This window comes from Otolemur garnettii, unplaced genomic scaffold (assembly GCF_000181295.1).
Source record: "Otolemur garnettii isolate 467f Iridium unplaced genomic scaffold, OtoGar3 scaffold00005, whole genome shotgun sequence".
In the NCBI taxonomy this organism is placed as follows: Eukaryota; Metazoa; Chordata; class Mammalia; order Primates; family Galagidae; genus Otolemur; species Otolemur garnettii.
The window spans coordinates 11,251,201-11,264,136 of record NW_003852400.1 but is presented as its reverse complement, the minus strand read 5'-3'; the positions used below and the strand labels follow the sequence as shown (position 1 = coordinate 11,264,136).

At 34.1% G+C, this 12,936-nt stretch overlaps 1 protein-coding gene and 1 pseudogene across 1 annotated transcript in view; both read left to right on the top strand.

Annotated features, from left to right (window-relative positions):
• PCLO (piccolo presynaptic cytomatrix protein) overlaps positions 1 to 12,936 on the top strand; it is a 382,295-nt gene that overhangs the window by 179,391 nt on the left and 189,968 nt on the right. The window contains exon 4 of the mRNA XM_003782629.2: positions 6,653 to 7,387. Coding sequence (XP_003782677.1) covers positions 6,653 to 7,387 — 735 coding nt within the window. The remainder of the gene's footprint in view (positions 1 to 6,652; positions 7,388 to 12,936) is intronic.
• LOC111721964 lies at positions 1,288 to 1,388 on the top strand (annotated as a pseudogene).

Below are 12,936 nucleotides of genomic sequence, written 5' to 3'. Positions count from 1 at the left end.
GGTGCTAGCCCCATATGCCAGAGGTGGCAGGTTCAAACCCAGCCCCAGACAAAAAAAAATGAAAAAAAAAAAAGTGTGATGGTAAAGAGACTAGACACACATTACATTCATATTTGGAGGGACGGTAAAAATAAAAGCATCAAAAATGCGTGGCTGTGTACACTTGTAAACTACAGTCTCATGAATGACCACACATTTCTAATATTTTATAATCTGAATAACTGATTGTGCAGTGTAGAAAGAGAGTGTATCAGTTGTGAGTTCAATCCTTCTCATTTTAACCGATGACAAAGGGAATCAATTTGTAAGTAAAAAACCTGATTCTGAGAATGTCGGACTGAGTTGTAAGACTGCGTGGATCTGTGACAAGTAAAATACCATCTCTCCTGTAAAGAGGCGACATCGTTACAAGTAACAGGTTGTAGCTTGGTTCTTCAGCTGGTGAATTCGTCAGGAAGTGATTTCTAAGGAGATTACTTGCACACTTATTTCTTTGCTTCAACGATATTCCAAACAATAAGCAAATAAGCAGGCAAACAACAATAAAACCTGGGCAAAATTTTTGTTGCCTCCAAAGCTTCCTGGTCAATAACGTTGTATTATTGATCCTCTTCATTGTTTGGCTTTCCCTATACAATTTTGAGAAGCAGCCCATATATAGTCTCTGATTCGACACTTACCTTGGTGGAAACTGTACGAACTTCCTAATTAATGTAGTCTATCTTTTAATTAAAATTCATTTAGAGTGCTATTTGCAAGATTTCTCAGATACAAATATGAATGCTAATATAGATTTTGTGGCCAGCACTTCTCTGCCATTTTAAATCTAAAAGCAAACTTTCAACCTGCTGCAGGTCTTATTATCATGCCTCAGAAAAGATAGTTAGAAAAATAATAGGCAGCCCCAAAGTTTGGAGATTTTCCTTAATGGTATTGTTGCTATAGTTACAGCTGAAATGTTATATAAAGCAAATTGCTTATTGATGGAAAAATGCTGAGTAGCACAGCGGCATCCCTTTTCTGGGTTTTTATTGCCTGCAGTTCCCGCTTTCCTATTAAGATTAATGGATTTTTTGAGTGTTGTTTTGTTTTGAACAAGCTATGATGATTTGATGTTAAAATAAACGCGTTTTATTACCACGTACTACTCGCTGACGATAGAATATATTCAAGTATGTTGTGATCAATGTGGTGTTATTTTTTTATGCATCATTTATCAGAACTTTCCCTGTTTGGAGATGAATTTTGATATGTTGGTTCTAAGTGTTAAAGCGCTGAATAAAGATGTGATCGGTGTGCTCGCTTTGGCACACCGGAACAATACAGAGAAGATTAGCAGGGCCCTGTGCAAGGAGGATGCACAAATTCATGAAGCGTTCCAGATTAAAAAAGGAAAAGAAAAGAAAGAAAAGATGTGATTGGTGTCATAGTACAGATGCTTCTGAGTTCATTTACTATATTTAATAACAATATAAATGAAACATATACTTTAGTACGTTTTACACCATTGCACGATGCTGATAATAATGTATCAAAATCAAACATATTCTAAAATAACAGAAATTCACACAGAAATGGTCAGAGAGCATCTGTAATGACTGGTATGTTCTTTAAAAGCCTCCTTAAAAGCCTTTACTTTGTATATTTTTATGGATTAATAAACTTACCAATGTAGTGGAAATGTCCTATATGTATGTACGAGGGGCTGTCCAGAAAGTGTCCAGCCATATATATCTCTATTTTCATCTTACATGGCTGGATACTTTCTGGACAGCCCTCATTTACATAAAATTCTGTGGTCATCGCACTAGCTATCTTTGCCAGGAACTATTTCAGAGATAAAACTATAACCCATTTCGTATTTAACCTTTTAACCTTAAGGCAAAATATGAGTTGTTATGTCTATCACAATCGTAACTAATATAGAGAAGGGTGATACTGTGTCTGGCTAGATCTTTTTAGCTCATGAAAGTCATATATGGAATTGATGTATTATGCATGGAGTTCTTATATAAGTTAAAGAACCATGTTTATTTCCAGATTGCCACTGGCCTAGAAACACTCTGAATATTTAATGGTGTGGCTATTGAGAAACTAACAGCAGTGATAACAGATTTTGGACCTAGAAATATAATGTGACTAAATCAAATTCGTGAACTCAGTGATACAAAAATCTCTGCAATTGTTTTTGTTAAAGAATGAAAAGTATTTATGATGGTCATTTTTTTAAATCATCCTCTGTGCTTATAGAGAAGATTTCCAAAAATTTTTGCGAAGCAAACTTTTCAAGCAAGTTTATTTGTAATTAATGATGATGTGTTAGCAGTGACGAACCATTATGTCTAAATGACCTTTCTTGGAAAATCATTGTTTTTATTTTTTTGTTTCTTTTTACTCAATTTCAAAAACCTGATAAATTTTGCTTTTCTTATTTGTATTTTACATTTTACTTAGCCTTTGCCTTTTCCTCCAGGGAGAGTCTTCTACTCTCCCTTAATAAACAAAATTTGAATTTTCATATTTAAAGAACTATATCATTTTGAGTGTTCTCAATTATTTATTACCACCATGTCTTCTTCAGCTTGCCAAATTTCTTGGTATTCAGTGTTTGGTCCTAGGGCTACAGAAAAAGGAGACGTCCGTATGAGACTGTCAAGTTAGCGTGTCTAACTGTGGAAGAAAGTATACTTGCATGACTTATAACTTATCAAATTCCTTATGTTCCAGACTATATTCATCAGGTAATCCTGTATACATTGAATCCTATCCATTTTCCTTAATAGTTTCTTTCTGCCTCTAGATTTCATTTTTACCAAGATAGGTAGATAACTACATTCTGCCAAATTGTTCTTAAAACAGAAACCTTCACTGGATCCCAATTTCTTCTACAAACTTAGTTCATTTATATGTCAATAAGTGCCCAATCTAAGAAATAATCTCAGCTTCTTCAATCTTATTTACCTTTTACAACTAAAAATACATGTTTAATTTTGGTACATATCCAGTTAAATCTAATGAATCATTTCCTCTTTGCACATGTTACATAATTTTGTGCTGTCATCCTTAACTTAATAATTGAATTTCAATGAGAATAAAATAAGCCCTTGACTTACATTTTGACTACCTGCCACCAAATATAAATAAAATTTTGCAAGTGATATTATATCAAATAGTGACAATAAATATTTTTGGGTAAAGATTTAATTTGTATTGACAATTTATTCATTTATCTATTTTAAGGCCAGTCAAATCGTTTTAGAATATGTCTGTCTAGAAATGGAGCCACCCTTTTCTGCCTTGCATCACACTATCTTCCTCTTTCTCTTCATATAGTTTTTACTGCACGTTCTACTTATTTGTGTCTGTGCCTTTTGTCTTCTATCTGATAGTAAGCTTTCTGGCAGAGTAAGACTTGCACCTACACTTTTGAAATAGTTTATGTACTCTGTGTATATAAACAGAATAGTTATATAGAGAATACATACATTATTTGACATAACAGAAACATCAGTTTCCAAATTAATTTTGGTGATAATTAGACAAAGTGTAAAATCAAAAGAATTAGGCTTGAATTTTTATTTTACTCCTGAGAAAAATTAATCATGAACTCAAGGGACTGAGAATAGGAACACAAAGTTAAAAATGCAAGATAACAAGTCTGGGCGCAGTGGCTCACACCTGTAATCTAGCACTCTGGCAGGCCAAGGTGGATGGATTGCCCTGAGCTCACAGGTTCAAGGCCAGCCTGAGCAAGAGCAACATCTCATCTCTAAAAATAGTCAGGCGTTGTAATAGGCATCTGTAGTTCCAGCTACATGGGAGGCTGAGGAAAGAGGATCACTTGAGCCCAAGAATTGGAGGTTGCTGTGACCTATGACACCACAGCACTCTACCAACGGTGACAAAGTGAGACTCTGACTCAAAAAAAAAAACAAAAACAAGATAGCAATGATTGAAAATGTTAGGTTTAACTGAATATGGATGGGAATTTAATCAAAAGTATTGATTTGAAACAGCCAACAAGGTTCTTAAGATACTATCCTTTGTCATTCAGATTTACACTATTGCTTTCTGTTCACATTACCAACTTGAGTAGCATCGTGGTTGTCACTACTTTATACCCAGATGTTACCAACCTTTACTTTAAATTGGGAATATAAAATATTTTATGTGATTGACTCAATTAGCTAGATTATACCTTTTATTCTCTTACTGAAATTACAAATGATTTGAAAACTATGAGTCCACTACCTTTGAAATAATCACTATGCTTTATTTTCTCAACACATTTTTCTTTTAACCAGAACCATATACTTGGCTGGTATCATCTGGTGTAAGTAGCAAGGGATGACAACTTGGTGAGAATGATTTGTCCCCAAAACTCAGCTAAAATAGTCACACTTTCTAATTGACAAAAATTCCGATGGAATCAAACTTGTATTCTGGTATATTAAAATTTTTCTAACTTATTTACATTAGGACTTGGCCCGTGGGAATGCTTAATACACACCTGCACTTGGTTTTTAGAATCCGTGTGACAACACAGCACAGTGATGCAGCTATTTGTATCTGTTATTGTTTTTGTGAAAGTCTGAATCTGAATGAAAATATCTTAAGATGTGCCTCAACCAATTAATGCTTTTTAAAACCACATAGATTATCAAGATTGATTTTCTGTAGCTACTATGGAAGTTCCTCCTTCAGGGACCATTCAACATAAGAGCTAGAACTTTTATATTTGACATAAGAAATCAAATCAGCTTCTTCCCCATGACTTTTATATAAAAGCATTACTGTGAAGAAGGCAAAATTTACTTCAGTGCAGCTTTGTCATGAAATTAAAAAGGGAATTGATATTGAGTGACCATACACAGAAAAAACGAGTGAACCCATAATGCATCCTAATGTTTTATAGGCAGAATTTTACTGCAGCTGAAGAATCAACCTTTGTCTTTATTCTTTTAGATCAGAAAATAAGAGTTATAATGGCTTACAGATTGCAAAATAGTCACAGACAATAAGCTATAGTTTAACACTTCTAAAGAAATTGGAAACTAAAGTAAGAAATGAAACGTATCTCTGATAGTATTCTGGAACAATAAGTGGTTTTGTCTTTAAATAATTTATTAAGCTAAGTAACTAGAAAGAGTGAGCCAGTAGGAAAAGCTCTTTGGAATTGAAGTTCTCAGAGGACAATGTAACATATATATGAAAGCGATATTATGTGTAGAACCCTCCAACCCTGTGCCTTACAAAATGGGTACACATTAAATGGTAACAATAAGAACTACATGTTTAGCCTTTATTTGTTGTGTTAGCACAGGTAATAAGAAAAAACATAACATGAATCGGGAGGAATCCTGAAATAGTTTTAGTCTGACACAGTCTGTGATCATTTATCCTATAATTTTATCAGAGGGTAGACTTTAGTTTACAAAAGCATTAACTAGACAATTTATCAAAGAGTCAACCCTTCCTCTGCTTCCACAATTCAGCTGAAATAGTTTGGCTAGAATTCCAAGGCATTTGTTTGTATTTGTTTGTGCTAAGGACCACCACAGTTGATTTAGTGAAGTTGGCTGTGGCTTACATACTGAAGACCAAAGATACAAGGAAATGTTTTAGTTAACATATCAGAAAACTCTACTTTCCAAGATACGCTTGGTATCTTGGAAAAAAGATACCAAGCAATTTGAGCCTTTCAGTGTTCCTTGGTCAATTTCATGAGGAAATGTGATTAGTATGAAGAATGATTATTTTAATATGAAAGTAGATAGAGATTTATGCACAAATGATTCTTGAAAATTTCATCTATAGTTGTAAAACTCTGCTCCATAAGTAGAACTATATTTGGCCCAAAAAGAAATAGGCAATTATGGGCTAAACCATAATGATTTTTTTGTTTAAACAAATTTAATGTAACAGTGTTTGAATACATTTATGACATAAATACTAATTTTGAAGATACTAGGCTTAAAAATAATTTTATTTGGAACAAATGCAGATTATTTCTCCCCCAAATGAATATTTCCCTGGGTGTGTCTTTAGTGCAATTTTTCCTTTCCTTTTTTTTTTTTCTTTTCATCATTTATAATGAAGAGAGTAAACTGCTAGCCTCTTCAGCAGTGTTTTTAATCTCACAGCATACTTGAACCAATAGTTACACAGCACACTTAAATTATGTTGAAAAGAAAAGCCAAAAGAAAAGTTTGTGGCACACCTAAGTTGTAAAGCACAAGTTTACACAGCACACTTAAATTACATTGAAAAGAAAAGCAAAAAGAAAAGTTTGTGGCACACCTAAGATTTCTTGTGGCATACTGGTTGAAAAATCACTGCTCTAGAGGTGGTGCCTATGGCTCAAAGGAGTAGGGCGCCAGCTCCATATAGTGGAGGTGGCAGGTTCAAACCCGGCCCCAGCCAAAAACTGAAACAAACAAAAAATCACTACTCTAGGGATTCCACACATTTTTAGATTTTTAAAAAACCCAATCTTTAATCATAATCTTAAAAAATCACTGTGTCATTGATTTAGAAAAATCTCCATCTATAAATAAAACAACTAGAAATTAACAACTTTTCACTTTGAAAAATACACAGAAACAGATACATTATAATGCAGTTAATCTGTTCATCGCTGTTTTATTTGCAGATTCAAGAATGGCTTTGTTTAAATTGTCAAACCCAGAGAGCAATATCAGGACAGCTTGGAGAAGTAGGCAAAATGCCCCCTGCACCGTCAGGACCCAAAGCGTCCCCCACACCTGTACCTACAGAACCGCCGTCTCAGAAAACAGCAGCGCCTCCGCAGGTAAGAGTGAAGGAGGAAGAGCAAGAGGTCAAGGCCGAAGCTGAAAAAGCCCTTCTGGAGAAAGCACCAGAAACTCCTTCCATCGAAAAACACCCTCCTGAGGCAACCACAGATCAGAAACAAGAAGAAGGAAAACTGGAGAAAGGCAAAGCTTCAACCGTTCAAGAAAAAAAGCCAGCTCCCAAAGACCAACATCTACCCCCAGAAGAGAAAAAACCAACCGCGGAAGAAAAGAAGCCGCGTCCCGAAGAAGAAAAGCCACCCCTGGAAGGAAGACCAGCCCCTGAAGACAAAAAGGTACCCCCAAAGGCAAAGCCATCGCTTCTCCAAGAGGAACAGAAACAGGACATACCCAAAACTCAAGTGCACATTACAAAAGAAAAGGGTGAAGACACGGTGGCTGCACAGGCTGTACAAGAAGAGAGGCAGCCACACACCGAGGCCAGAGATTTGCCAGCTGGCACCCCTCAGCGTGTGCCCACGGAAGACGATAAGACAACCAAAAAAGCGAAAGAGCAGCCCCAGGCAGCGTGCACAGCCAAAGCCCATCAGGCAGAACCTGGGAAAGAAAAAACAGTAAGTTCTGTTTTCCTGTGCACTATCTCATGTATGGATGTAAAGTTACTGATTTTTACCTAAGCACCCAAGTTGCTCAGTGGTGTTTGTAATAAGTGCAGGCCCCAGAACAGTGAATAACAATTTCAGAGAAGGGCTAACAGTGATTAATAATTTCAGAGAAGTTCAGTTGTTTGCTGAACATGAAGAACTTGGCCTTTTGACAACTTCGTCTAGTTCACATAAAGCATAGATCTAACATTTATTTTTCTGTGTCTTCTGCCTATCATATAATTTATCAAAATCATTTAGAGTAATAAATGATATAGTTCTGTTTCTTTTTTTCTCTCTAGTAGGGAGATAAAAGTCAAAATCCCCCTTTAACATAAAATAACGTGTCTTATGTGAGTTGTTGTTCACTTAGCCATTGGTTACACAAGAGTCAACTTCTTTTTCTTCTTCTTTTTGGGGGGGAATTGAAAAAAAAGGAAAAATGCTGTGCCCAAATCCAAAACTTATGTCATTTGGAAAACTCACAAAGTAGTTTTTTCAGTACTGAGCATGTTTTTAATATGATGTGTTTTGCTAGGAATTTCACTCAATATGTTTAATATTGAAAGGCTGTTTATCATCCAAGCATAATCTGCAAACATCTATGTTCTTTAATGGAAATTTTTTAGAATAACTCATTTTCACTAATATTTGCACAAGCAATGATGTCACTCTTTGTAATAATTCTGATTTTTTTAGAACTACAAGAGATCCTACATCACTTATCTAATTGAATAAATTTAATTCATAGAAGACAGCAATTATTTAAAGAGGAATAAAATGATGTGTTAATAATAAAACTCTTCAGTAGAAACTAGTCCATTCCAACTCTGACTCGGTTGTTTTTTGTTTACATTTCTAATACATGCTTGCTAATTCATCTCTCTGGCATATTGTGCATCACATATTAACTACATAAATCCTGATCTTCCCTTTTTATATAAATATGTGTCTAGCCACCGCCCCCAGCACCTGTTTCTTCCCCCAGCTGACCTTTGTAGAACCTGATGCTTGGTCCTCTCTGCCCCTTTGAGAGACTGTCTATCGCTTCCCTGACCCTCTACTTTTTTGCTTCATTCTCTTTTGTCTTTCTGATCACACTTCACAAGTTCTGCTTCAACTGTCTTCAGCATTTCCCTTTGCTAGTTCCAGATGATAAAGTTTTCCTTGTTTTTCTTTTAATTTCTGTCTTTTCCTCCTAGGGGAGCCACATAAACAACATTAAATCCATTAGTGGACCGAAAGTCCCTATTTTAAGTGTCAGGCCTACAATTGCAAGGACCTGGGAGGTAGCTCCACTTCAAAGCCTCATTATAAATTGAAACTTAATACTTGTGAATCAGACTTACCTCTCTATAGAAGCTGATTTTGCTTCTGACTTTCTAATTCCGATAATGGCACTTCATTCACCTGTCTGCTGTCTCCCAGTCACTAATCTTCTGAGTGATCAAAGGTTTCTTCTTACTGCCCTTTGTTCTCCACATCCAAATTATCACACTCCTGTCCATTTACTGGTTTCTCAGGACATTGCCTTATTTACAGTATTCATGACCTTTTGCCGATTATCGAGTAATCTAATTACTGGTTACCATGCCTTCCTGATCTGCTGTCTCCATCGTACAGATGGCAGGTAAGTGTTTTCCAGGGTTCAGGTAATTTTACTCCACTATTTAGATATTCCTACAAATTTCTAATTGAGTTTTAAATATAATCAAAACAAGAATTCTTCATATAATTTGTTAATGCTGTACTTTTTCCCTTTATTTTAAACCTTTATCACTTTTTAAATCATTATAATGGTTTAAATGAATCATTATTATTTCTTCTATTATACAACCTCAATATGTATATATTTATTTATAATTGAATCAGTATACTGTTTTACTAATACATTATTTATTTTATAAAACATTCAAAAAGTGACTGAAATAAACTAAGATTACTATTTTACTATACTTATTTCAATGTAGACACATTTGATCACATTAAAGGTGGATGAATAATAGTGTTTTAGAAGACCATTGATTGAATATGCCTAAGTATTTTTTTAAAATCTTGCTCTGATATTTTATGAGAGAGTTACATAAAAGATGGCCTCAACATTGAGCTTATATAATCTTTTGCTGTTTAGTTTTAATGACTATCCATAGCAGAAAAAAAGATAATTCAGAAGGATGCACCAGAAATGGAAGAAGTGGACCAGAGGTTGTGCTCACCAAATCTTGCTACCTGTTTCCCAAGGATGGAGTTAAAAACCAATTATGAAAAAAAAAATTGTGGCAATTTCACAAATCGATATTGACAGTCCTTAATACCAATCATTTATTCTTATTAACTTTAAGAAAATGTGACACTTTAAAAAATTTTTTTTCAACAAATAGTTCTAAAACCCACTGGAATTCTTCATCTGAAAGATTTTTAAACAGATTAAATTTTTTTTTTTAATTTTGTTAAATAAGAAGATATTACAGCTTCTAAAAGGGACTTAGGTCATTTTATGTAGCAAAATCACGTGATGATTTCTCAGAGAAACACACATTGTTTATTTTTCCTTAAAGACCCAGTTGGTAGCAAATTATTGACAACTAATATTTATTCCTAAGTATCTAACAAGTAGTATATTACTGATAAACACTGTCATCACCAAAATTTGAATAAATTTGGACCTGTTCCATTTTTAGAGATTTTAAATCTTTATGTTCTTCAGCTTTTAAACTAAATTCCCACAAGGTAATCAACAAACTTCTGCAATTAAAATAATTTCATGGTTATTGTTCATCTCAACACAAAATATTTAAAATGCCCTCAATATAGAGGTCTCATTAGTATATAATATACTATATTAGTACCTTCCTGAGACACTCTGTCCAATTTTGGCTTACTTATAATGAATATAGTAAATTAATTTCACATGTACTACTATTCCTCTAGCCTTAAACATTAAACAATAAGTTCAATCAGAGAAGCCACAACTCAATATTTAATATATCAATTTCTTCATTAACATACACACGTTTATCTTTATTAAGCAAATTATTCAATATTGGGCTGGGTGTTTACTGGTGCATTTTTCTTTGGGAACTAAGCTTAGTAATTCTTTATTTAATTATGAACATAGAAATAGGGAATATTACAAACTAGCATGTTAGAAACATTTATCCGTTGATTCCATCACCAGACATTCTGCTACTTAGTTTTTCTCCTACTTTCCCCCTAAAGCTGGCACAATGTTTCTTTGTTCTTTTCAACAATATCTGCTGACACCGGAATGCAGTTTGATTTCCACAGATTACTTTAGTCATTTTTCTGTGATAAAAATATGTTTTTTCCTGTTAGATAAGAAAATTTAAAAGGAATTTGCAAATATTTAGTGCTTAACTTAGTGAAAGCTTTTGAAGAGCTGGGAATCTCATTTGAGAGAATCATAGTGTTTTGTAATGGTGTTGTGATACCACTGGCTTTAACTCTAAAGCACACTATGGGCTTGGGGTAAGGTTTCCTGTTGGTGTGGTTAGATACGGATAAAGATTTCAGTTTCCTATTAACATCAAACGTTAATCACAAACGTCATGTCAGATCTTGTTTAATTTGATGACTGTTGTTTTTACCTTGGCATGAAAAGTTATGAAAGCTTGTAACAATATGAAAAGTGTCCAATCCCATATTAGTGTATGTGTGTGTTCTTTACATTACTAGTTTAATTTTTTATACGTCATTATTTTGAAGAAATCTTTAGTCTACCACTAACCCATTAAAGAAAAGTTGTTTTAGTTGAAACTAGGCAATATTAGCCATACACCTGCCTAACTGAACGATAAGCTTTAATATGAAGGTGAGCAAATGACGTGATTGCCTCATTGGAACTACTCTTTATAGAGTAACTCCAGTTTTCTCCTAGGGGTCCCACAGACCCTGTGATCAGCTGATATGAAAAGTCAGAAAATAACAGTGGCGATCCATTTATTACATATTAGTAGAGTTTATTTTCTACTTGGATTTGAAACTACAGTAAAAATTCTACTATTTTCCTGATGTCGTCCATTGGATCTTTTTTGCATAGCCACCAGGGTAATCCGCACCCCACGGTGGAAACTCCTGTCTCGGTGACAGAGTTGGCTTTCTCAGCCCTTCTGGTATTTGGCTCCAATACAACCTCTAGGCAATCCCTAACATTCCCTACAGTGAGAGATAAAAATAAACCTCCAACTATGCCTTTCTGTTATTCCTCAACTTAGCTTATGCCTCTCCTTCTTGAACCTGTTCTCAGGTTTTTTATGTGTACTGACTGTGCTTTCATATCAGCCCCATCAGTAAAATCCCCCCTGAATTTCCAGACCCCTTTCCTAGTACTACTTCTGTTGAGTCTCTTCTTCTCCCTAGTGGTAACCATTTCTCCTGCTGCTGAATTTTCCGTATTGATGGAATTTTAAAGTTAGTTTTTATTTACAATCAAATAGCAGTCTTAATTTATCCAGGCCACTGTGGTAAGCCCTTTCTCTCCCATTGAAACTACTTATCAATAAGTTTAATATTGGGATACTTGTTTTAAAGATGAGAAAATGAAATTTTGATGCCCCAGATCGTGTAGCTGGAAGGCAGAAGGACTAGGTTTATAGTCCAGTTCTGATCATAAAGATAGACGCTTGACCATTGCACAAGATGATTTTTTTCTATGACACTTTTAGCACCCTGTTAGCACCCTGCCTTTTCATTATTATAATTACTCATATCTCTTAGTGATTCCCACTATAATCTTATTTAATTTTTACTTTGCTTACATATTTGTATTTATTTATTCATTATTTTTATGTGTGTAATTTTCATGCCACAACATTTTTTCTCTTTGCTCATACCTATTTTTCAAAATGTTTTCATTTTGAAAATAAATAATTTAAAAGTATACATTTTTTAATATTTAGTTTAATAATTTCAAAAGTCATGTTACTACTAAATTTTCTTTTTTTATTTATATATATAAACAGAATACCATTTAAGTCTTTATTTGAAGCACTATAGCTCTCCTGATAGAACTTGGACATCCATTAGAGTATACATGTATTTCTGGTTAAAATGACCTAAGGGTTAGTATTTAAGTTACATATAGCCATTGTTTATAGTTAACATATGATTAGATAGGATGAAAAATAATTAAGTTTTCTGTTGTGACAAGGATTCTCATATTGCAGTGTTTTAGGTAAGAGTATCAGATCTTTCACACCTGGTTCAATGAATTTTATGGATTTAATTTTGTTTGGAGTATTTTAAATACTTAGACCAGCCATCTGTATTGATGTTAACTTTATATAAATTATTAAACATAATTTACTTGTTATTTAATTTCAGCCATTCAAAAATAAATGGCTTTAGGAAAATCAGAAACTTAACCTCGAGTCCTTTCTTTGCAGGTTTTGTATGTAGCCTAGATCAGTTCTTAACCCCATTAGTATTCAAAAGTTTTTATTTAGCTTTGATGTGGAAGGCTTTGTAAAAGGCAGAACCAAATTTGACCTTTCAGATAT